This window comes from Neopelma chrysocephalum, unplaced genomic scaffold, assembly GCF_003984885.1.
Source record: "Neopelma chrysocephalum unplaced genomic scaffold, ASM398488v2 Primary Assembly neopelma1_142, whole genome shotgun sequence".
NCBI classification, from domain to species: domain Eukaryota; kingdom Metazoa; phylum Chordata; class Aves; order Passeriformes; family Pipridae; genus Neopelma; species Neopelma chrysocephalum.
The window spans coordinates 718,661-744,447 of record NW_020897804.1 but is presented as its reverse complement, the minus strand read 5'-3'; the positions used below and the strand labels follow the sequence as shown (position 1 = coordinate 744,447).

At 37.7% G+C, this 25,787-nt stretch overlaps 1 protein-coding gene across 4 annotated transcripts in view; it reads left to right on the top strand.

Annotated features, from left to right (window-relative positions):
• Window positions 1-25,787, top strand: part of NSD2 (nuclear receptor binding SET domain protein 2) — a 76,167-nt gene that overhangs the window by 38,568 nt on the left and 11,812 nt on the right. For 2 of the 4 annotated variants that reach the window (XM_027699950.1, XM_027699949.1), the window contains exons 6-15: window positions 750-894; window positions 1,902-1,979; window positions 3,432-3,550; window positions 6,930-7,011; window positions 8,012-8,136; window positions 21,046-21,177; window positions 22,215-22,338; window positions 23,246-23,446; window positions 24,089-24,268; window positions 25,311-25,467. In XM_027699950.1, coding sequence (XP_027555751.1) covers window positions 750-894; window positions 1,902-1,979; window positions 3,432-3,550; window positions 6,930-7,011; window positions 8,012-8,136; window positions 21,046-21,177; window positions 22,215-22,338; window positions 23,246-23,446; window positions 24,089-24,268; window positions 25,311-25,467 — 1,343 coding nt within the window. Of the gene's footprint in view, window positions 1-749; window positions 895-1,901; window positions 1,980-3,431; window positions 3,551-6,929; window positions 7,012-8,011; window positions 8,137-21,045; window positions 21,178-22,214; window positions 22,339-23,245; window positions 23,447-24,088; window positions 24,269-25,310; window positions 25,468-25,787 lie in introns of those variants that run through there. The other 2 variants (XR_003536884.1, XM_027699951.1) reach the window with 2 other exon arrangements.

Here is a 25,787-nt window from a genome sequence, read left to right as displayed (position 1 = left end):
ACTGTTTCAATTCTGTACAATTTAGAGCTTTCTGACTTTTATGATTAATCAATCTGGTTTTCCTTCAGTAGAAGTAGGGGAATACTGAAGCAGTTTGGGAGGATTTTTTTTTCTGGGTTTTAATACTGGATTTTCTGTTTGTGTTGAATAAACCTCTAGAAACTCTCTTAAATTCCATGTTGATGGATATTATGTGTCCTGCTCACAGTATTAAGAAAAGATGCACAGCTTTTGAGTTCCTAATGTTCATATACATAATATAAAATGATGAATTAATATGGGAAGATGTTGCATCAGATGGTAGCTTGTGTAAATTTCTCTACTGAGATAGGTGTACTGAGTTTTGTGTTTAATGAGTTCTTCTATGACAATGGATGGATTTCTATACTCCAGTATTGCTTGTCTGTCGTTTGTGGTATGGATTTAAACTTCGTTGAGAAATCATACACATCTTTTTGAATGACGACAAGATTTACACTTACTCTGGTTTTTTGAATGTTAAAATGCAAATAGATACTTCCAAAATTAGTCTTAATACTTCTGAATACTCTCATGGATTATTTTTTTAGAGACACAGAGAAAGAAATGCTTATTAAAAGAAAAGCTGAATACAGAAGGTTTTATTCTAGTTCTGTCTAGAAATGTTAGATAACTTGGTTGTATCCAGTTTTCCAGAGTGATGGAAATGTGTTCACCATTCTTTTCAATGGTCCACTTTTTTTAATTCAACCCTATTTCTGCATGTATAGGTGGTTGCTGAACATCCAGATGCTTCAAGTGAGGAGATTGAAGAATTGCTCGAATCGCAGTGGAACATGCTTAGTGAAAAACAGAAAGCTCGCTATAACACAAAGTTTGCCATAGTGACCTCCCCCAAATCTGAAGAAGACTCTGGTAAACGTAAAACTGTGCTAGTGTACTCTAACTAAATTTGATATACATAGTGGCGTTAAACTAAGCACATATTTGAGACCCTGTAGGGAAAACAGCTTTCCCTGTTTTCCAGTTTTAATTCTTGGTGTTTGTGCCAATAGCAAAGGAATGCCAATGGTTACAATAAACGCAACCCACGAAGTCTACATTTCTTGCTCATTGTTCTGAAAAGTTGTTATATGTAAACCTTCTGCTGTTTAGACATTGCTGGTTTCTCATTCTTCTTCTGCCCATAAGCAGCTGCCATTGCATCCACTGCCTGTTACAAGTGGATGGTGGGAAGATGAAGTGTTACTACTAGTAAAATTTGAGGTGTTGTTTCTATAGAACAGCTAGAAGTGGTTTAAAAAATTTAATCAGTGCTACACCTTTTCCTGATACATACCTAAAGTGTATTACTTCACATCATCATCAACTCAGGAAGAAGTATTCTGAACTTTATTCTGAAACCTTCATCCATTTGGCATTTTATTGTGCTACTCAAAGTTTTTAGGACTTTGTACAAGATTGCAATTACTTTATTTTTTTCCTGTTTTTATTTTTTTGTTGCTGTTTTCTGGTGTTTGGTTTTGATAAACAGTCTCGATTATTTTGCAAAATATTTGAGGGGGTTTGGAGTCATTTGAGAAGGGAGGAAGATAGTTTGGCATTTGCATGAACTTTATCAAATTTAACTAGCTATAATTTTTCAAATTTAAATAGCATTACAGCACTCTAAGAAGACTTACTATGGAAGTATTAGAAGCCAACAGGTGCTGCTTTGGGCAATGACAAGAATGAGAGGGAGTGTTTGAAAGTTTGTGAGACTTGGAAAAACTTGTATAAAAATGGCAGTCAGTTTTGTTAACTGTGTGTGTGTGTGAAATAACATCATTTTGTGGAAAATTGAAAAGTTTTTAACTTAAAATTTTAAGTGTTAAATATTTGGATATCAGTTTAAAAAAAAAACACATTCTGTATCTCTCAAGGTTCATCATTGAAGAATATTGGAGAGGCCAAACGTAAAGTGTTTCAAGACTCACCTAAAAGGAGATCAAGATCCAGAAGTAATTGAAATTTGTGTTGTGTGCAAATAGCTCATCATTATAAGTAGCTATTGAGTGTATTTTTTTATGTAATCGCCCACGTATCATAATCTCTTTATTTTATCTCAGATGTTGTCTTACTTGACATTAGAACTTTAATGGATCCCAAATTAAATATCTTAACACTGTAGTGCTGAATTTTGTTCACCTTCCTCAGTGTCATATTGCAAGAAATGTAATTGAAATTGTACCTGTACCAGGTGTTTCTAGTACATATATTGTGTACATTTATAGCTATCTACAGATGATAATATGTCAGTTCAATTGTTCCCCTACTCAAATCCTCTTATCTTAAACTTGGAAAAATATTGTGGGATTTCTTTTGCTGGCTTTTTGTAAGTAGCAGGTTCTCCTGGAGCCATTTCAGTCTGCTTTGTGGATTCAGAGTCTGATCGTAGAATATATTCTAGATTGTTTAGATAAGAACATTAATTTGAAAATTATCCATATTTTCAAGTTGCTATATTTTTAATATTTACAGATATTTGTTCCCACTGGAATAGAATGCTTGTAGCTATAGGGCAATTCTAAGTTAACGTATTTGTGCCCCTGAAGCTTGCCATCTTCATACTAATAATATTCTGTAGCTTCATAAACTAGAGAGTACTGGAGAGTGTAACGATGTTGTCATTTCATCCTGATGAAACAGACCACTTCCTAAACCCTTACCTGTGTGTTTAAGGTGCAAACAATAGCTGAGCCTGTGGCAGGGGTATGTAGATTACTCACTGACCGGTTGTAATTTAGCAGCTTCTTAAACTGTACAGTGAACAATCATCTAAATATGTGAATGAGTTTGTGGTTTAAAATGACCAATGTGGTTCTGTTCATAGGATTCTGGTTCATAAAGGGATCTTACAGTCTCTTGTAAAATACAAGTAAGCTTGTTAGAGAGAGTCTGGAATTGCCACACCAGAAAGAGAATCAATCTGTATGGATGGTGATAACTTGTCTTTTTCAGAGGCCTCTTAACAGATGTTGCCAGTATCTTCATCTGTAACAGCTGAAGAACTTAAAGTAGACTTAAGGAGGAGACTTACAAACTAATTTTAGTGATAACAGTGACAGGAGAGTTAAAAGCTGTGTAGATCAATCACGTGCAGCCTCGTGATGTTAAATAAATGTTGGGCAGTAACATTCAGGTGTTCAACTAGTGCTTATACAGGTAGACTCATCTTTCTAAAATAACTTGAGTATGAAGGAGTTGATTTGGATGTGTTCTAGAGTTAGTCTTCAGCACCAGAAGCTAGATCCTAAGTGTTAAGAGGTCATCAAACTGTGTTAATGTTTAACCATGTTTTAAAGATAATGACTGAGAGAAAAGTACCTTAAATAACTAGATCAGTTCAAAATAATTTCAAAGTGGGTTTTAGATTATTTTTCATGTAAGTTTCCCCCATCCCCCATCCCAAGGTAATTTACATGGAAATAAAAGAAACCAAAAAAAGAGGACAAAGGAACCTACAGAAGATTTTGAAGTTCAGGAAGCACCTAGGAAAAGACTCAGGATGGATAAACAGAATAATCGGAAGGTAATTATGTTGTTGGTTTGTTTGGGTTGATTTATAGCAGCACCAGTCACATTGCTGTAGTTAAGTTTGTCAGCATTTCCATTTCCAGGATAAAAAAAGTACTATGTCATACCAAACTGTTGTAAATATTCAGATACATGTGAGCTTATCACTGTAGGATTTTTTTCTTTGGTTCTGAGGATGGAGGTATGACTTAAACTGTGGCAAACATGTCACTCAGAAAATCTGTTTCTTGAAGGAATGTGCAGAGGGGAGGCATGACCTCTCCATGTTGTCATGCTTTGTAGTTCTTTTTCTTTCCTCCTGATTTGGAGTTCAGTTTTACAGGAATGTAAAAAACAAAATACCTTTAGTCAATACTTGTTTTAGACAAAAGTCAGGAGAGGGGAAAGCAAATAAAACAAAACAGAAAAACTTCATGAACTGGAAGGCTACAGAACATTTTAGGGTGGCATGCTGACCCATTTCTTAAGTTAGGAAACTGCAGAAAATTTATATTTATGCAGTAAAATTATTGTATATCACACAAATCACAGGCTCCTTTTCAGGTTAGCTTGCTTGTGAGGATGAGACTTTTCCTTACACAGATCACTAAAACTGTGTATAAGGACACAATACTTATCTTCTGGAGACCTAAGCACAGGTTTATTTAGTCATGCATGTAGAGCAGTGAACTTCATGGGGTTTACTTGTGTGGAAAGCTTATCTCACACATGTTTTCACATATGTTATTGCAGTATTATTATGTAGTGTGAGTTCCACAGACCTTGTCTCAGAACTTTGATGGTACAGCAAGCAGTTAAATGAAACAACTTAATATAAGGAAAGGTAATAGGTTTATTTTTAAATAAAAAATTTGTAGATGTCAATTTGTTTGGTAGGCGGGTTACTTTAGTAATTCTGTTGATACTGTGGATGTTAAGACAACTTGTTTAAAGTTTGTTATAAAAAAACCAAATAGAATTTCAGATAGCCAAGCTTAATGAGCTGATTAGCAAGGGACAGAGATAATTGTAATGTTGTTACCTTTGCAGAAAGAAGGGCCAAAACTGGTTTTTGTACTTCTTGCTCTAGCACATTAGTTGTTGAAATAGTCATCTTATGATGAGTAGGAGCAGTTTTTCAGACCTTTTTAAACTCATCTGATTGATGTGAATGTACTATAGTGCAGTAGGCCCATGGAATAATGAAGTCTACTTATTGTAATTAATTCCTGCTATGAAGTCCTTGTTTTAAGTGTGCTAAAGGTACTTTACTATCCCACCAGCATTCATACACTACCATTAGTCTGCATTATCACAAGTAGAATGAAATGTGGCTGCAGTATAGATCACGTGCATGGGAGGTTCTGGTGTCTGATGCTGGGACACAGATGTGAATATCAATAGGAAAATAAGTAAATGAGATGAACGATTCCCATGAGATACTTCCCACTAGTAACACTGACCCAGTAACGTGCACTTAAAAAGTGTTGTCCTCTACCCAATCTGTTTATCAGAACTAGGAAGTTCTGGTACAAGGAATCTGTTACGTGTAAATATTAGGCAATTTGGAAACTCTAACTGGATATAGCAGGGTTTTTGATCCACAGAAAGGTAGATATGGTAGAATGGTTGCTTTGCAGTTTCTTTTAGGAATTATCTCTTAGCCTTTCTCCTACCTTCACGAGCCCAAGGTACTTCCAGCTGTATGTGCTGCTGCTTAGTAAAACATTTCGTGAATGACAGTGAAAGTGTCTATGTAATGATTCAAAAACACTAACCATACACCTTCCTTCTGCTATTCCCAGTTTACCTGCAGGCTTTAGTTGCAATAATTTTGGATAGGAGGAGCTTTGAAGCCTTTATTTCATGATGTTTTACTTGTTTTGTCTTATATTCTGCTTTTGTCCTTAATCCTTATTTGCAAAATCTGAATGTTTTCACACATAGTGACCAAGTCATAAGTACCCATAGGGCAGTTTTGAAAAACTAATTTGTTCATTGTTGCTTTGATGATGTATATAAAATGCACATTAACAGAATGGGGGTTCTATAAAGCGTACTTTAAATGTAAATGACTTTTCACAGAGTTAGGGTTGGAAAGGACCTCTGGAGATTATCCAGTCCAACCCCTTGCCAAGGCAGGGTCACCTAGAGCAGGTGACACAGGAACAGTTCCAGGTGGCTTTGGAATATGTCCAGAGAGGGAGACTCCACGACCTCCCTGGGCAACCTGTCCCAGTGCTCTGCCACCCTCAAAGTAAAGAAAATCTTCCTCATGTTGAGGTGAAACTTCTTGTATATTAGTTTATTGGCCACTGCTTCTCATCCTGTCCCTGGGCACCACTGAAAAGAGTCTGGCACCATCCTCTTGACACCCTTTTTTCTTTCCTTTTTGCACAGAAGTGTAACAGTAATCTTAGAAAACTGATATTGGGAGCCTCCGGTGGCATTAGTGGTAGGGCAGCTTAGCCTGTCAGAAGTCAGTAAAAGCACAGTGCAGCACATCTGTAGTTCAGTAGCCATTCATGTTTATTTTTACAAAGGAAACCAGTTCTCTGGCCTTAGAGGTGTTCACCTGCACATCTTTTGTAAAACTCATTGTCAGATGAAGACTGAAAAAGTGTGTAAAACCTTGTGTTCATTAGAATTGTTCTTCTTCATCAGGTGAGCATCTGTAAGGATTAAGCACTCTTGGCTGCAGTTTTAGTAACTTGAATGAATTTGTAACATACAAAAAATAAAAAAAAAATAGTGGCATGTGTAAGGAACAGTGTCTTAATTTTGACAAAGATTTGACAAAAACTTTCCCAGTTCTCAGCCTAAACTTTTAATGATGAATTCTCAATGTGGAGGAAATTTAGGTGGTGTTCATTCTCCCTTGAAAATAGTGTATTATTTTGGAAATGCTGAAACAATCTTAACCATAGTAATTTAAAAAATGGCACTGCTATAAGTTGTGGAGTTGAAAGCAAGCCTCTCTGAGACATAAAGTTTCCTGCACAGGGTTTATTCTCAAATTTCTATACTAATTCTGCAGTTTACCTTTAATAATTGAAGGTTTTACTTTGACTAGTTTAGATAAAGAATAGTAAGGATAACTGTACAAGGTTTATGTTCATTTAGAGCTCCCCTCTTTGATATGCTGAATTTGGGATGGATAAGTGGGATACTGGAATACTATGTTCTTTAATTTTTCTCAGTTGTTTATGGGTTTGTACCCTGTGCTGTAAATGAGTTTTAAAATTCACTTAAATGGGGCTAGCTTAACTACATTACCATTCATATATTTGTGAAGACACTTTTTAATAATATAAATCCAGAACTAATTGCCAGTTTTATCCAACCACTCATAAATTAGGAGTTTTTTTATTTTTTCATATTTTTTTTTGTGACAGAGGGAGACAAGCAATGACAAAACAGCAAAAACAAACTCTTCTAAGGTCACAGAAACCTCCTCTTCACAAAAGAACCAGTCAGGTAATGTGGTCAGAATAAATTTTAATGTAACTTTTTCAATTCAGTAATTTTAAAATAACCAGGTTGTCTGAGGCAGCCGCTAAATTTTGCTGATGCAGTCACCAGTTGCAGGCATTGTGCCACATCTGGGGGGGAGCATGTCCTCTTCCTTCACTACCATTTTGCAACGTTGTCCTTGACTGAAATTGTGCGTTGCTGATTGAGAGCAGCAGTTCACAAGTTCACCATTTGATGGCACCAAATTAAAGCTGGTGCCTCGTGCTCTTGGCAGCAGGGATACAAATCCTACTGCTCCAGTTTGTCATTGTCCATTGCCCCAGTGAAACAAGTGCAGTGACCATCAATGTCATCAGTTACTGTGGGATTTTAGTCCTTTTAAATGATGCTTGATGGGAGGCAGTGTGGAGCATGAGAGGGGATTCTAATTCTTGGACCAAAACTCAAAAGTCAGACTTGTTTATGATGCTCAAGTTCAAGGTAACTTCTGTCAGAGCATGTCTCTTTAGGTATCACAACGATATGCCAAAGACAACTGAGCTTCAGCAAGTTCTGCATGATGTAGAAGTGGTGACGTGCCATAGTTAATGTCTGGTTCTTGGCTCCTGTATATAACCTTTCCCTTAATAAAGTATTAGTGGTACTCAGATTGTGATGAGATCACGTAGGCCTTCTAATATAACTGTTACCTCTGCTTTAAAGAGGTCATAAATCACAAGATATTTTGATTTGAATAGAAATGAGCCAGAAAAAAAAATTGAGAAAACAAACATTTCTTAGCCATTTGTATCAGATATTTGATCAATGGAAGCCTCTTTATTTTTAAAATCAAGCCGAAACACATGGTTTCAGAAACTTCATGTTTGCTCAGCCCTACTTACGTGCCCAGAAGACCTACCTAAATAATTCCTTCCTTTCTCTGAAGGAATATTTTTAAGTGGCTTCAGGGAGATAACATTTTAAAGTTCCAAACTTCACTTTGTAAACCAAAATTATTTTACAGCAACGAAAAATCTGTCTGATGCATGTAAACCTCTGAAGAAGCGAAATCGGGCTTCAGCAGCAGAATCTTCAACTCTTGCTTTTAGCAAGAGTTCATCTCCTTCAGCTTCCTTAACTGAGAATGAGGTAAAAAAAAAGTGGTGTTTGCACACAGCCATTTAATTACGGAAATTATCAGGTGTGAATCTTGTTTAAAAAAACAAAAACAAAAACAAAACACAAAAATCAAAGGCGAATTCTCTAACGTTGGTGCTCTAGACAACTTACAGTTTTGGCCTCAGTGAAACCTGTTAATGTGTGCATTGCAAATTCATTTATTGTAACACAAACGTCTGATTTGGGGACATCGAGGTATTATTGTGGTTTTTATTGTATTTACCAACAACGTTTTAGAATTGTAACCTTCTATTAGAGGCAAAGTACAATGCCAGTGTGTTCTGTATTTTCTTCTACAGACTTTTATGTAAGTGTACTACATTAGTTACATTATGTAACTCAATATTGTCATGTTGCCATAGCTTTTATATTGAAGCAAATTTCCTAATCCTCTGTTTGATCTAGAACTGGACAGTCTCCTGAGCAGAGCCCCTTTGAGCTCAAATTAGTTTTCAGGCTGTTTAAGTGCTATTTCTCTGTGATGCAAATAGCTCCATCCCCAGTAGAGTTAAACAGGCAGTGGAGGATGTATCTTTTTGATACTTGCAAATCCTAGTCTTGGCTCTGCATATTTGGAACTGTAATTCTTCCCAATTGACATACAACAAATGAAATGTATGTACCAGAAGTGTATTCATACAATCCATTGAACCATTCCCCAAGTCATCTACACTATTAAACCCAGTCAGCCAAAGAGTGGCAGCATGAGGGTGAAGCGTGCATGCTGTTTTGCAGGTGGGTTCAGAGACGTAGTTGGTAGGATTTAGTCAAATATCCATAGACAAACAGCTTCACCCAGTTTGTGTTACAAAAGCTGTAGAGAAAGTACTTGCCTGCTAACAAGGGAGTAGGGCTTCCAGCTCTCCTACAGACTCTCATATCCCCTAACAAATGCATGAGGTGCTTAGACACTGTGATGAATGCAGTTAAAATACCTAGACATAATGTTCAGTAAACAGTTTATGGGGAAAAAAGATTGCATGTTAATGGCTGTATATCTTAACTGTAACTGGAAAAACATTTTAACTAAAAAAAGAAAAAATAAATTCTTCCTCCTGTACCCCTATAAAACAAGCAAAGGAAGTCCCACAGGAAATAATGTCCGTAGCAACAGCCAAGTAAAGTAATACTTTGTTCTCTCAATTAAGAGACTCCCATCTTTTGGCTTACCAGTTTCTTCTGGTTTGGCTTTACTGATGGGATCATTAGTAAAAATATGTCAAAGCTGTTTCTGTTTGGGACCATCTATTCAGCCAGACCAGTTTAAGGGGTTTTTTTACTATCTTTTTTTTTGGCTCTAAATATGCATCTCTAAATATTGTGTACTCAGGAGAAAGATTATTATGTTTCTAGATATTGTGATTATAAAATGAACTACCAGAAGTCTTTCTTAACAAAAGGCTCATTTTTGTAGGATTTGATGTTGTAACGTAATGGTTCATATGTGAGAAAGCATATGGTTATATAGGCTGAGATAGAAATTTTAAGACTTAACTTTAATTTACTCAGCTACTGCTAAGCAGTAAAAGATGTGAGAAAAATTTACATCATACGCTGCTCACAGAACACAGATACACAAACTAGAAAGTGAGTGAATTGTTTTCAAGAGTCTGAAAGGCTTAAAGTACAAAAAAAGTCCCAAACAGCATAACAGAAAGTACACCTTGTCAAAAAACAGAGATTTTTTTGGGGGACTGGGTGCAGGGGGAAGTAGATTAGTGGGCTAGATCCTTGGTTTGGTTTAAAGCTACACTGACCTGAACTTGGACCAACCAAGGACTGGGCCTAGTTTGTTTCCTGTATTAGATATATTTTGCCTTTAAATAAAGCAAAAATGTCAGGCATGTGTTTCTGAACTTTATATTGGTCTGTTCTACAAAACAAGGAAAGACAGAAATTTTGGATTATGTGGGTAGCTCTAAAAACTTTTTTCCCTTTTGTATTATTTAGCACTTGTCTAAATGGCTAAATATGTGTGGCCTGAGAGGATTTATCTAGAGAAAAACCTTCTCCAGTGTTGAGGGAAAGGGTTTAAAAAATAAACACAATCAGGTAATGATGAAAGCCTTGCACAGCTTATTGAATAGGATGTAATACTTCTCAACATTAAATAGATTTAATGATTAACTTTTATATTTCTGTGTTCACTGTAATACTTTAACTGTTGGTTTAGGTGCTCTCTTAACAAATACAGGAAAAATTCTGCATATTCCACATGCACCTCCACAAGGTGTATACTAAGAGGATTCTGGTCTTTTTTTTTTTTTCTTTCCTTTCTTTTCCTCCCACGCTATTTGTGGACAGCTTGTTCCAGAATGGAACCTGGATATGACTGTTATTTGTCAAGATCTGTTGTTTTATCTGCACACCCCTTATATGTCAGTCCTTTGCAACCAGGTTCTAGGAAAGGTGTGCTCGGTTCTTTCTTGTTTGAAAGATGCACCTTATTTGACATTTTCAAAAATATTTTGGATACTTTTTGTTGTTATTTGGGTATTTTTTAAATGGCGTTTATTTGAAATACTATAAAATCAGGAAGGCCAAATTTTCAATTGATAAATTACTTTGGGAGAGAGACAGGAGTGGGGGTGTGGACTTACGCAAGCAGAGATTTATAGACCTGACATATCAGAGATTAAAGGTAGGCGTTCACTCCCTTCAAAAAATTGGGCTTTGAAGTTGTTTTAAGATGGATGGACAGAAGTAGTTAGTAAGGTACAGGAATAAATGAATTTCATACGTGCATTTAATTTTGAAACAAAGTAATTTTACTTCTAGGCACTTGACACCAGTGGTAACTTCCTCCAGTACTTATGTGAAATATGATTTTGTTTATAATTCTTAATGAGCAACTGGAAGGGCCAGATGTGAGAAAGATACTCAACACTTCAGAGTCTGCAAAAGCTCGTAGTAGTTTTTTACTGCCTGTGTAAGACTTGGTGTAACCATCCAGAAGCACATGATATTTGAGAGAAAAGATACAGGTGGTGTATTTTAATTTCTTTTTTTACCTTGGCCCTCCACCTCCCAATAATGTAGTAGGTGCCAGTAGAGTGTAACCAGTATTTTTTTAATAAATAAAGAAGACTTTACATTACTGTTACTTCTGGATTATTGGCACACTTGGTGTGTTTGCATGAAACATATCTGCTTTAGCTTTTCAATCAATTTTTGTGATTGTTGTCTGGCTTCATTAAATTGGATGACGTTGACAGCAGATAAGTGTCATAGTATCATGTAGAGTCTAGATACTTATGAACTTTGTCAAAAAAACTGTAATTTTTTTCTAAGAGAGGTCAAAATAAAGCACATATAATACTCTCCAAGTTAGCCAGCCTGTCATTCATCACACCTTCCTCAAATATGAGCTGACCAGCAGATGGCAGCTTAAAGAAGCCTGTGAAAGATTTTGAAGGGGTTGCTTTTATCCTGAGTTCCTCACACCTTAGGGAATTCTTTCTTCCTTTTGTAACATCCAGTGTCAAAACAAGCTCAGTTGCCGGTTATAGCTGCAGATTCTTGTGTTTCCGAGGCCTGACAATGCAAATTATAGTAATGCAAGCTTTAATGCTGTTTTTCTGCGTATCAAACAATGTATTTTTTTCTCATTACTGATTTGAGACAGATTTGCTTTATCTGCATTTTCAATGGGTATTAGCATGTATACACAATGGAAAAAACACGTACAGTTCTTAAAAGGTAAGGTATTTGATAAGGCAGTCATGAGACACGCACAGCTTGCAACTCAAAAAGTACCTCACCTCCATTTGTCAACCCTGGAGTCTAGTTGTCCTACAGTATACCACTAAAATGTTCTGGGCAGTCTTACTGAAGGTAAAAATAACTGTCTTTGAGATCCTGAGAACAGGAAGGAAGAGGGAATTCATGTTATTTTAAGCAAACTACTGCCCTAAAGAAAAAACAGTTGCAGTTAACCTTGCAGGTGGTTAAACGAAACCAGTGTGCTTCTAGCATTTTGTTCTAGCTTCCTTCAAATGTAATTTTCTCTTCAGAACAGTGCTCAAGGATAATTTAATATATAGTGCCACCTTACATCCTGTGACTTAGCACACAGTTGTTTCCTGTGTTTCTATATGCCTGTAGATTATTTTTTTCCCTTGTTTGAAAGCATCAGTAAGCAGTCAGGGGGACAATTTTTGTGGAACGCTGCAAGTAGTTGGACTTGTTTCTTGCTAAACCTCTGCTAAAGACTTTAACATTTGACATGACCTGCATTGGCCACCAGTCCATACAGTTTTGTTACAATGGCTCTACTTTCACATGAAAAAAAGTTCTAAGCTTGACTTTTGTTCTTTGGCAGCACATGCTGTGTAGAAAACTGAAGTTTCTTATGTAATTATTCTCCTTCTGTGTATTACTTAGGCTTCAGAGTGCAGAGAATCTGTTAACTGAATGTTTACATGATGTAGGTTTTTATTCCACATTCCCTACCAAAGTATCATGAGTATCTGTAGGCAATTTTATACTGTTTTAAAATGTTCTTATAGTTTTAATTAACTTTCCAGGCAAATTCAGAAATGCGTAATATCCTTATCTGAAACGTCTAACTCCTGCTAATAATAAAATGAAACTTGTCCCAGGCCGTCTTTTTTTTTTGCTATTATAGTACTGTGTACACTTGTGGCACCGCATACTTAAAGAATTTATCTAGTCTAGCAGTATGGGCCAAAATATCACTCTTCATTCAGTTCAGGAATTCTTTTACTGAAATAAAGGAAATGTTAACTGTAACTCAATTGGCTCTGTCAGTTTTTCTGTCTCTGTGTGGGTGCACGATAGTCTTTTGAATACAGCCTGACCTGTTGTTTGTGTGCTGCTTATTGACTTACGTAAGTTGTTTTTAGATTAAAAAAGCCTCGACCCTCTAGCTGCTCAGATTTTGTTAATAAGAAAAGAAAAAAAAAAGGCAGATGGGGTTTGTCTGTTGGAAAGATTCAAGAGTTCACTTATCAGAGTGTGCATACACCAAGCTTTTTAGAGAAAGCTCTTGGCCAACCCAGCCCAGCCCACTTCCTCCTGGGTGAGTGTGGTATATAAATCACTGACTCCAAAGTCCTCTCAGGAAGTCTGAGATTGTAGCAGTGTCCTGAGTTTTAAGGAAAGTAGAACTTAATAGGCAACACCATTCAGAACTCATGGAAACGTGCTTCTAGATTGCCCATGAAAAGATGCAGTGTATTTTTTTATATGATATGTTCATATCATATGATCATAATATATATGATAGCAGGTGACCCAAGAAAGGATGTTGCTTAAGCCAGTGAGTAGGAGTAGCAGGTCACTCTTTGTGGGCCCTTTCTTTATGAATCCTGCTGATCCTGCAGTGCAGGAGACTTGCCTACCAAACAAAACATTAGAAGGAAATAATCTCCTGCCATGGTTTCTTTTCATTCTGTATATCCCTGGCTTTAAGATAAGTGTACGTAGTGGGGTGTGTTTCCATGTGAAGCTCTACATCCCAGATTATAAAGCAGGTGATGCTCAAGTACAACAAGGGGAAGCAGGAGGGGTTACCTTACCTTCTTTGGCTCTCGAAAAATTTGCCCTTTAGTTATTTTTGTAACTGCTTAAGCAGAACATGGCAGAAGAGCATCGTTGTCTTGAGTATGACTAAGACCAAAGCTTGTGGTCTTAAGAAGACTGTTACACAAGCATATATGAGTGATATAAGAAGTGTTTTTGTAAGACTGAATGACTTGATTAAATGAAGAAATTTTTTTACGGAGAAGTGCACTTTGGTAGCTGGAAAAGTCTGAAAAGGTGTGTGGCTGATGAAGTAGTGACTGTTGGAGCCCGTTCCAGTGTGGGCACCATAGGTGCTTAAATGTTAGCAACCTTTTCACTCTAAATTTCCAAATTTGTTTTAAACCTTTAAACACTGGGCAGGGAAACTTTGTCTGAATTGGATCTAGGAGAGAAGTCCCAAGGAAGCTGATAAGCACAGAAGTGTGAATGTTGTTAACTCTGCAATTGCTAACACACAGTGAATAGTACTTGAAACTTGCTTCTGCTCCATGAAGCAGTAGTTTTTGTCTTAACAAATATTGATGCTCTAGTCCTTTAGGACATCCTTTAGCCAGGAAGTACTTACAGGGAAGAAAAAAAGAGACACCACCACCCCCTTCCCACCCCCCAGGATAACATTGAGCAAGGATGCTTTTATAGATCAGCTGTTAAAAAAGAATATTTAATTCTAAGTCTGAAACAAAAAGCACATTTAGTAGCCAAGTCACCAGCTGATTGAGGGCCAGTCCTGACAAGCATTTTGTGTTTTTACTATGGTAACTTAAATTCTTAAGCTGCAGATTGGATGAGTACAGCCACTTACTTTCAGACTTAGATTTCTGAACCTCTTTCTCCTTGGAATTGCAATGTAATGATTTTGCTGGCACTGGTATTTACTCTGATTTTGGAGCTGTCTGAAAGGAAGGAGAAAATTGTAAATGGAGAAAAAAATTTTTTCTTCAAGTGGGTGAGTTGATGGAGCAAATATCCACATTGGTATTTGATTTCACCTGCTTCTTCGAACCACAGCATCATTTGAATTTTTAAATTCCAGGCTATCCTTTCTTGTACCGTGTTATCAGTGTGGTTGGATGCCAACTGAGAATATGTCAGTACCTCTTTTCTTCCTTTTTTTTTTTTTTATTTTTTAATAAGTGACATTTTAACCATCCAGATGGGGAAGTAACGATACTGTTTGCAAAGTTCACCCACGTGATTCTAGAAATATGCAAGCTGAGTGTACGTCAGCCTGCATCCAACTTTTTTTTTTCCCCTTTTTTTTTTTGTGAAAAGCCAGAGGGAATGAAGAATTGGCTCGCGTTTCTGCTGAGGTCTGTGGCTGAGACTGGAATCAGGTACCTGGTTGTGAAAAATGCTTAAAAAGTTGTTGTAGACTTGAATTCAATATTTAGATGTACTGTGAGAAGTGCTTCCCTGTGTTGGTTTCCTTTCACCTTTGAACACTTTAATTGCTGGTGCAGTGAACTGTGAAGGTAACTGAAGCTCAGTGTTGCAGCTGAGGGAAGTCTTGTGGCAGGAAAAACATTTTGAGAAGTGATTTTGTACAGGCAGTATGTGTACAGAATCTTCTGTCAAATTGTCTTCCTGCCCACCCCCACCCCCCCTTAATCGTTTTAAACAGCTTCAGTCAAAAGGAAAAATTAAGAATATAAACTTAGAAAATCCACATAGCTGACTCAATTTAATTCCTTTTAATACTCTAGTGTCTTAACTCTTACTGTAAAGTGTATGGAGTTCCACACATTTCCTCCTCTAAGCCTGCCCAGCAGCCTCTGTCAAAACCAAACACTTATTTACTCAATGTAATCACGTAAACTCCGTTATTCCACAGTCTTTGCATCTGTATGCACATTGTACGTCCCTTTCACACAAAACAAGGAAAAGTAGTTCAGGAAGCAGTTAAAAAAAAAGTAAATCTCATCCTTATATTTAGCAATTAAACAATTACCCAGTATTCAGCGGCGGTTGCTGATGTAATCTGGCTTTAGACATCAAGTATTGCAGTATGCAAAGCATGTTCATTCGGTTAAGAAGTAATGCTGAGGATTGCTTTTATAAGCATTGTTATATAGTCTCTCTAAAAATAGGTTGATGTTTGTCTGAAAGAATCCCTTAAGCGCTTCTTTGGGTTATTGTGAAAAGGGAATTTTAGCACAGAGTTCAAAAGAAAATTAAAAATACTTTGGGAATTTGAAGTCTTGATGTGCTGATTCCTGTACTGTTGTGGGTCTGAGTCACTGTTGCCAAAAAAAATTGGAGTAGTATAAAATGTGTGCCCAAAATATCTTGAGATGAGTAAACCCAATTATTTAATGACCTATTGCTACAGTTGCTCTCTTTTCAAGGGTAAAAATACAATACTAAACACAAAGAATTCACAGAGATGCCAAAATTTTGTCCCAGTTTGACTCAGTGGCGAAGTATTTTTTCAATAATAAAGCTATGGAGAACTTGGAAAAATGCAGTAATGTGTCCTTACATGTTCCCTTTGAGTCTTACATGTGTGAGTAGTGAATAATGACTGAGACACGTGGGAAAGGAAAGGTAGTCTTGGGAACCTGACAGGAAGTTGGTCTGTTCTGTGAGCAGTAACCATATTCTGAACCTCTCCATCCTTGAAGTAAGTTCTGGCCCAGCTGAAGTGAAGAGCAAAGCTCATGATTGGGGTTTAGGCCATTTTCTTCCCTTTCTCTCACTTGCGTATGCAGGTGCACAGTTTCCAGTAGAAAGAGCTGCATTTGATTTCTGAAATACCACCCTTGCTCAGTGTTCAGGCAGTGAAGTGTGAAAGCCTCTACAGGCAAGTCCTCACAAAGTAGTGTTGATGTTCAGTAATTGAAGGAAATGGGAAGGAAAGCCTGACTGATGTGCAAAATGCAAAGTTTGATGGTGCTTGTGAGTATCCTGACTGCAGCAGAAGAAGGGCATCTTTCACATTGCAGCATCAGTAACTGCTAACAAGTGGAGGTGATGATAGAATTTGGGTACAATCTCAAGGCAGAAACTTGGCAGTTGCTAAAAATCTGAAGTGCCTTTTTCCCCCTAAATTTGCACTCTTAAAAATAGTACTTTGCCTTTATGAGAAGTAAGAAATTACTCAAAATGCAAAGCAGAATAAAATAGCTACAAATTGCTAATTAACAGGTTTTCCCCCTAATCCAAATGTTGATTACTTTGAACCTTGGCCTGAATATCAGAAGCATTAATTACATGCAATTTTCTTTGCTAGGAAGATTATATTAGGAAAGTAAGGACAAGACAAGCTCTGCCATGATCACAAGGGAAAGATTTACATTTGTAACTTAACAAGTACAGAAAAAAAAACCCCAAAACCTGTCCTGATCTGTATCGAAGGCTGTGATTAGGGCTCTGGTATGCGAAGTATTAGACCTTCCGCTGTGGAGAGTTGGGTTAACAACCCGCAAAAGTGTTACATCTCATTGTAGCGGTGGCTGTGTCACGTCAGCACAAACTGCTTTCTAGCAATCCTGTTGTAAATCATCTTTACTTAGTGACTGTTTCAATCTACAGGTATTTTAATTGTGAAACTCAGTGTCCCCTTGGTGGACCGGAACCTGGTTTTGCTGCTACAGCTTGCTTGGGGTACAAATAGAGTTTTCCCAACCATCTCATGCTGTGCCTCTCTTAGGTTCTAAGTCCTCTCTGAGAAACATTAGGTGGAGGTTGTCTTGACCTCTTCTCCTCAGGCCTGAAGGGACAGACCCTTATTTCACTTTCCCAATACTTCCATTGCCTGTTCTGGGATAACTTCAGGAGCTGAAGTGTTGAATTCATTCCCTCTTCATAGAGGGACCCTTCCCAAAAGGTGGTTATATGGAACAGGGGTTATTTGCAAGGGGAGATGGCTGGCAGAGGGTGTTTCACCTTCTGCAAGATACTAATAAGGGTCAAACTTTGAAGTATCCTATAGCAATGCTTCCCTTTCTTACAACAGGGAATCTGCTAGCCTTCCCCTTATTAGGGCCCTGAAATTAGCCAGTATGAAAACTCTCAGATGATGGTGAGGCACATGTGAGCTGTGAATGAGTTGTAGCTGTTGGCTGTGATGGCTAAACCTTTGGTCACAGTTGGCAGGGATGATGAGATGGGTCCTGCAGCAGCAGCCTGCACCAGGCCATAGAGGTGTATCACTGAGCTTCTTGTGAATGTAGTGATTCTTAGGAGTTGAGACAGCCCTGAGCAGGTATCCAGGCTTCTCTGTGTGATACAAAACTGGTGGTTAATAGAGCGTTTTATTTGTGAAGCGCGTGAGGCTCCTGACAGCCATAAAGGAGAGATCTTGAAAGATACTCTCGGCCTGGTAGCCATACCGTTGATGAACTGAAGGTATTTTGTTCATGCTCTGCATGTTGGTATTCGTGCTTGAAATCTGGCATTAATCTATAAGTGGGTGTAAATTGCCAAGTTTTATCTTGAATGGGCTGATAGAATTTGGCTTTTGTGGTTGCATTTGTGATGTAGAGTTTGATTCTTGCCAGGGCTGCTCCTTTTTTTGGCTCAGTAACCATTTAATTTAAGTGAAGGGCTGGCACATTAATTCTGAGGCAGTAAAATCTCTGTTCTGTAGGAAAATTGATGTCAGCCTATGGTTCACAAATAGCTGGGATTTTGTCACCAAGACCTAGGGGGGTTCTGAAAAACTGCCATCTGCCAGTAGGGTTCCCTTTCCATATAGAGGTCTGCATCCTTTGTTTCAACAGAGTATATAAGCCAAAGAATATCTTGGAAACCATTGCTTTGACTCATTGTCTTTTGACTGAATGTATTTGTCACTGTATGTGTTCTGTGTCTCTTCTCTGCCTTCAAAAGTAGTGAGCTGGGGGAAGATGAGTGCCTTCCTCAGGAGCAAGGCTCTGTAGCTTTTGCTGCTGGGAAGACTCTCTTAACTCAAGGTGTGCTGCACAAAAGGATTTTGTCAGGGTTAAGGTGTTTTGTGGTGGGGGTAAAAGATGGGGAACAACCATAGTGTCAAGTTAACATAAGACTGCTTGTTTTGTTCTCTTTTCTTTTGAAGGAGAAAAGAAATACAGATCTAAGACCTTTCAGCTTATTTTTTTTATTATTCTTTTCTAACCATGACTAATTCTGGCTAGTTCAAACAAGGAACATAATGAGGTACTAAAAACGTTGGAGCAGTACACTGCTTACACTAATTAATGCTTCTGTGGGGATAGTTTAAACAAAAATGAGCATGTGTGTAAGTATGCTTAAACCATAAGGGAAACTGGGTTTGTGTTTTTGCCGCACTCCCACGCTGCCTTCCTTTATCTGCCCCTTCCCAGCAAGAACTGGCTGCTCCTGGCCTTGCACTTGGGTTGCATTTGCAGTTTTACTATTTCACAGCTCCTTCCAGGGGACAGAGATTTCCAGGTGACTGAACAAAGCAATGATTTTTTCATGCAGTTTTTTGCAAAACGGCCAAGCAGAATCTCCAAATCCCTCCAATTGTAGGAATATTCGTAGGTGATGTGTAGGTACAAGACACTTTGATAGTATTTATTTGCATGGAGGAAATGAATTTATATTCTTGCAAGTAATGGGGGGGGGGGGGCAAAACCCACCAACCAACAACTGTCAGTCTGATTCAATTTTTAAAATATTTTTAGACATGGTCAAGGCAAGCAAATGTTAAATGTTAACTGGCAGCAGCAGTGAGAAGTAATCACTCAAAACCAAGTGTTTCTGAAGGGCTTTTATAAAGAGTAATTCTAGGCCTGGTTCAGTCTTATATTTTTCTCTCTGATGTCAAAATAAATCACTTCTAATAAATTTGCACGTTACATGGATTGTCTGATAGGCAGGGTGCATGTAGCTGTCTCCTGCATGTAGCTGGGTCATTTTTTAATTTACTGTCATTAAAGATGAGATTCTATGTCTGAAAAGAGAAAGCAAATCCTTCATATAAAGTGGGGTGTTTCTGTCCTGACAAATGGCCATTGGCAAAATGATCTCTTGAGTAGCACAGCTATTTACGGTGACTTTCAGTGCTGTGTTGAAGAGACTTAGGGAGATCCTTGCATAGCAGAACAGAAGTGGAGAAGAGTAGTAGCATGGTGGCTTGTTTTGGATACTGGACTTAGAAGACTTGTAATGGGCTATTGCCTCCAGTTCTCATGCCTGATTTTTCAACAACCCTTTTAAAGTACAGATAAGATTTAGAAAAAAACCCACTGAAATCCTCTAGATGCTGTAAAATGTCCCCTAGGGAGAAAATTAGAGAGTGGACCAAAAAGGGTTGAAACCAGTTTAATGGCAGCATGCTTCCACAGGAGGAAAATGTCTGCTTCCAAAGGACTTTTAATATAGCTGAAGTACCTGAGAAGGCATCATCAACTGGGAGTTGCAGTTAGACAACCCAAAAGGACAGGAGGCAGTGCTTTTGATGGTATGTGTGAATAACCATTAGAACAAGCTCAAAGAGAAGTGACAGATTTCTTTTGCAATTCCAAGTTGTGATGCTCTCCTGGAGAATGTACTTGGTGAGACACAACTCACTGAGTACCATCTGGGGGCAACAGCAAGAAATTCTGCATCTTCTGGTGTAATGTGAGATGAGACAAATCACTTGGTTGTCCGTTCCCTCCTTAAATTCTATTGAACTGAAAACTGCCCTGTATTTTTCTTTAAATATGTTACTTGGGTTGGTTTTTTTACAAGTTAAAGTTTTGAAGTAAATTATGACTGTTTTTAAAAATTCTCCATATTTTATACATCTAGATCTGTTATATAAGATTGATCCATAACAGGACTATCTTTCATAGTATTTTGAATTCATTGTGTACTGTAACATTCCCTAAACATATTGAGAGCTGCTTGTTTTTTTCTTCTTCTCTTCTATATACTATTCCCACTTCGTCAGAGAATATTTGAGTCAGAGACTTTAATACACAGCTTGAAGTTTACCAAGTTTCTTTTTTAAAACTGACTGTTACTGTCTCGTAAACCACATACTCAAACTTCAGTCAAGGGATTTGAAGATATCCTTATGTTACTGGCTAGGCACTTCTTGCTAACTGTATTACAGAACTGAGTATAAATAAAATGCCATATTACAAAGTTCTGGTGTTCTGTTTTGGCTGCTGTTGAGTTGCTGGTGAGGGTGATTGTTACAGAGTCCTTTTGCTGAGATTTCCACAAGTGCATATTCTGGTTTTTAATGAAGTTTTTCTTGAAGGTGGGGGAAACAAAACCGAAAGAGTGTGCCTGAATCTCCTAGTCTGAATTGCAGTCTGTTTGCTTCCATCAGCTGATATTCTGTGCAGAAATGACCATTCGTGGCTGCTTTCTCTAACACCTGTGTTTAATCTTCAGATCTCCGATGGCCAAGGAGATGAGCGGTCAGAGTCTCCCTATGAAAGTGCTGATGAAACTCAGACTGAAGTGTCTATATCATCCAAAAAATCTGAGCGAGGAGCAGGAACAAAAAAAGAATATGTGTGTCAGGTGAGAGACATTAGCTGGGGCAGCGAGACACGGAAAGGTGTTTTTAAAGATTAAAATAACGATGTGAGGCCAGAAGCAGGATTATAATGTGTGTCTGAGATGTCTGTTAGTGATGAGGTTGCCATGCCAGTAAATGAAGTTCTTAGTACCTAATTATTTTTTTTCTTCACCTCCAGTAAGTGACTTAGCCTCTCTGCTTGAGCTTCCAGATCTGTAAGATAAGCATGATTTGTACCTCAGAATAAGCAAATGAGTGTTGCCAGGTGACCAGTGATGATTCAGAAGAGCTGCTCACTCCTCTCTTAGTAAAGAGGAGGAACTCAAACCTGGTGGGGTTTGTGCTTTGTGTGCAGCAGAGGTGGCAGTGATGCACTGATCACAGCATGCAAGTGGCAGCTGAAAGCAAAAAGCTTTTTCAAAGACTACTCTAGCAGAGTTCTTAGATTATGAAATGATAACACAGTCCAAGTAGGCAGATCAAATTTGTTTCCATGAAACTGGGCAAGCAGTTACATTTCCATTTCTTGTACATAGTGATGATGAGGTTATATCTATCTTTAAATGCTGGGTAATCCCTAAATTCTGACAGCAGTGTTGTTCAGTTCATTTTTAGTTGTGCATGTGTCATTGCTAACCACTCAGACATAGAAGTATCATTGTGCCAACTAGATTAATTTCCTTTTGCCAAGGAAAAGGAAAATAAGGATGCTTTTTAACCCTGCTCAGATGCATCAGTGTGCTCAGGGAATATTTCTTAAGGCTTCTTTTTTCCTATTCCTTTTTTCTGTCAGGTTGTATTTTCTATTGAACCATGGTTCTGAAAGCGATATTTCTAGTGGTTTAATGATTCTTTTACCTGTTTCAACTTGAAGCCAGGGCATGTGGTGATGGTTGTAAAATTATCTTTCACTTGTTAAATTTGATTTCAACAATGGGAAAAGAGATTTTGAGGAGCAGTATATGAAATGGAATAAAGAATTCAGTTTTTTCCACATATGAACTTTTCTTTAACATTCAATGCCTTTGTGTTGTAAAAGCTGTGTGAAAAAACAGGTGATCTCCTACTGTGTGAAGGACTTTGCTATCGAGCTTTTCATGTAAGCTGCCTTGGGCTCTCTGGAAGACCAGCAGGAAAATTCATTTGTAGTGAATGTACATCAGGCAAGTTTGTCCCTTTCTATTAATTTAAAAAAAAAAAAAAGTTGTAGTTTTCCCATACATTGTTCTAGGATATCCTCCTGGACAGAGTATGTATCCTTGGAGAACCCTTACTTATCCTTTGGGACCTGACAGGGTGGGAGTTCATAGAGTACCACTAAGTGTGCCGTGTTTTAGAAAGTTCACCCTGGTTTTGGTGAGAACTCTCTTGCAAGTTGGCTGATTTTAGTCTGAATTCCATTGCCTTAATAACTGCAAATTATTTGTTCTCTGAGTACAATTACAGATGAGATTTAAAGTCTGTCACAAAGACTTAAGAAATCCTAGAAAAAAGAGCAGCAAGTGAAACGTTTTAAGTCCTTTTTTAGTCCTTTGTGTGTCTATATCAGTCTTTTGCTTTTCCCATTAAAAGACTACCTTAATTGCTATTAATTTCATTTGCTTTTAATCCTGTAGTAACTGCTTGGAAGTTCTTAATCTCAAAACTTTATGTAAATTATTTGCGTTCTTACTCATAAGCCCATTTCAGTACATGCAGTAACATCTTGTTGGAACAAGGCTGCTTCAAAATAAAGCTGTTCCAAGTGGTCCAGAGAGAAGATATGAGGATGCTTGTCTTTGGTTTGTGGTGCTGCCTCAGATTTCACAGGATCAGAGACAACCTATCATTCTGTTTCATTGGTTTAAAAAAAAATTTAAAAAATTAAAATTCACAGTTGTCCTGGTGTACTGAGGCTTATAAATAAGAACATAAAAGCAGATTGGTGAGGCTTTGGATGTTGTGTACACTTTAAGTGCACAAAACAGAAGCAACTTCCTCATGCATAACATAAAAGCACAAGAGAAGCATTTTAAATTCACATGCTTGCATGAAAAATTAGTTACATTCTGTTTATTATTTTGCCATTAGGTGTGCACACCTGTTTTGTGTGTAAGGAGAGAAAGGCAGATGTGAAACGCTGTGTCGTATCTCACTGTGGAAAATTCTACCATGAAGCTTGTGTGAAAAAATTTCATCTTACTGTGTTTGAGAACAGGGGGTTTCGATGTCCTCTCCACAGCTGCCTCAGTTGTCATGTCAGTAACCCCTCACATCCACGAATTTCAAAAGGTAGTTTCATTTTACATTTTTGTAACTGATGAATTAATTCTGTTTGTGGTATGTTAAGGTAAGGAATCTGTCCACTTTAGAGCTGCTAGCTGCAATTTTTTTAAGTGTAAACGGACTATCGATTGATTCAGAATTTTTTAAAAAATAATAATAATATTTAGTCAACATTAGTATTTACTTTGTTCGTGCTCTTTTTTTTTTTTGACTAGCTTTCAGTTATCCATAGTTAACCGTGTTTTATTCTCAAGAGAGAATGAAATCCAGAATGCATAGATGATGGGAAAGAGGCCAGGCAGTGAGGGCAGGACCTGAGAATGTAAGAACACTGCAGCAGGGCTCGATGAACACGGAGACATTTGATTCTGTGCAGGCTTTTAGCTTTGGGCAACAACTGTAGACAAAATTACATGACTGAAGAAAGCTTGTCATAGTTAATGGTGTGCATAGTTAGAAATCTTCACATTTAAACGTTATAGTGCTTCAAAAAACCTTTATCAATTCGGCATTGTCGCTAAATGCAAATATGCGGGCTTGGAAAACATAATGAGCGTGTATTTGTGTGTGCATTGGCTATCTCAGGCATTTTTAGCTCAGATAGCCAGTTCTGTTGGGAAGTAACGTGTCAGTGCTGTGCTTTGCCAGGGAAGATGATGCGCTGTGTCCGCTGTCCCGTTGCGTACCACGCCGGAGACATTTGCATTGCCGCGGGATGCGCCGTCATCGCCTCCAACAGCATCGTCTGCACCAACCATTTCACTGCCATGAAGGGGAAAAGCCACCATGCCCATGTCAATGTCAGCTGGTGCTTTGTGTGTTCCAAAGGTAAACTCACAAAGAGAACTCTGTTTCGTAAATGCAGCCTCTAAATGTTTTAAATTTTATTTTATTGATCTGTTTATACAAAATTATTAGAAGTGTGGCATATTAAGTGGGGCTTTGTGAAGTTTCGGTATAATATCAGGCTGGCGTGTGCTGCTTCAGGTTTTTAAGTATCCTTTTTTTTTTTTGCAGAAATAATTGATTAAAGAATAGTTTTACTTGGAATTTATCCAGCAACTAGAAGCTTGGTTTAATTCTGTGTGAGAGACACATAATGAGTATTTCTCTGTTCTTTCCCCTGTGTTCATTGTACTGTAGCTTTTTGTGTTTCTTTATTGCTAATATGTAATATTACGCCATAAATATTTTAAGTGTTGCTTTTAGTTTAGCATCAGGCAGCAAATTGAATCAGTATTAGTTGTTGCTGGGAGTGCTGCTAATTAAGGGTGTTTTGTTTTATGTTGTACAATAAATCTATTCCTTATTGAGAACCACAGAATGCGTAGTGCTGATTAAGCTTGTAGCAGCGAAAGTTTACCTGATTTGTTAACAAATTAACAAGCAGCATAGCAGCTTTTAAGCTCCAGCTAACTTTCCACTTGATAATTCGTGGAACAAACTAACAACCTCATTCCCTTTTCCCCAGAGGGGAAAAAAAAAAACCCAAACATAAGAGAAGTCTGTTGTGGTTAAAATTTTTCTTACATTGAAATGTTAATATATATTAAACTGTGTTAAACATATTGTAGTCATTAAAGTAAAGCAAAGTAATTATAATATGCGGTGCATTATTCTGGCTTTTTTATCACCAGCTTGCTTGTTATTTTGCATGTGTTACTAACCCAAGTCTGCCAGGCATTCAAATCAGGACTTTTGGCTTTTGTACACAACTAAGAGATATGTATTTGTTGCATTTTAACCATTTATTCTATAAGTGAACCTACCCACATGTACATCACACTGTTTTTATGCAAACTTTTATTTTGGTCTTGATGTCTTTCAAACTTTTTGTTTTCCTTTTCTTTTTTTTTTTCTCTCTGTGAAGGTGGAAGCTTGCTGTGCTGCGAGTCGTGTCCAGCAGCCTTTCATCCCGACTGCTTAAACATTGAAATGCCAGATGGGAGCTGGTACTGCAACGACTGCAGGGCGGGCAAGAAGCTCCATTTCCAGGATATTATTTGGGTTAAACTGGGAAATTACAGGTCTGATGAAGGAATTTTACATTGTTTACAGTACTGGCATGTTTAAGTAAGGATCATACAGTTAGTTTCTCCTGCAGACCAGCCTTGCTGCACACTGATTCCTCACTCCTCTCTGAGCTGGGGACCCCACCACCTTGCAAGCTTCAAGTTCAAAGACTTGCAGCTTTGCTGTTGCTCCCAGCCAGGGCATTACCCGTACAGGACTCCTTGAGCCTTATGATATCTGATTCCAGTGTATGAGCTTTCAACCCCTTTTGTTTCAGAGATCTCTTCAAATAAATTGTTATAACTTGTAATTGGCTAAATTACTACCTCGCAGG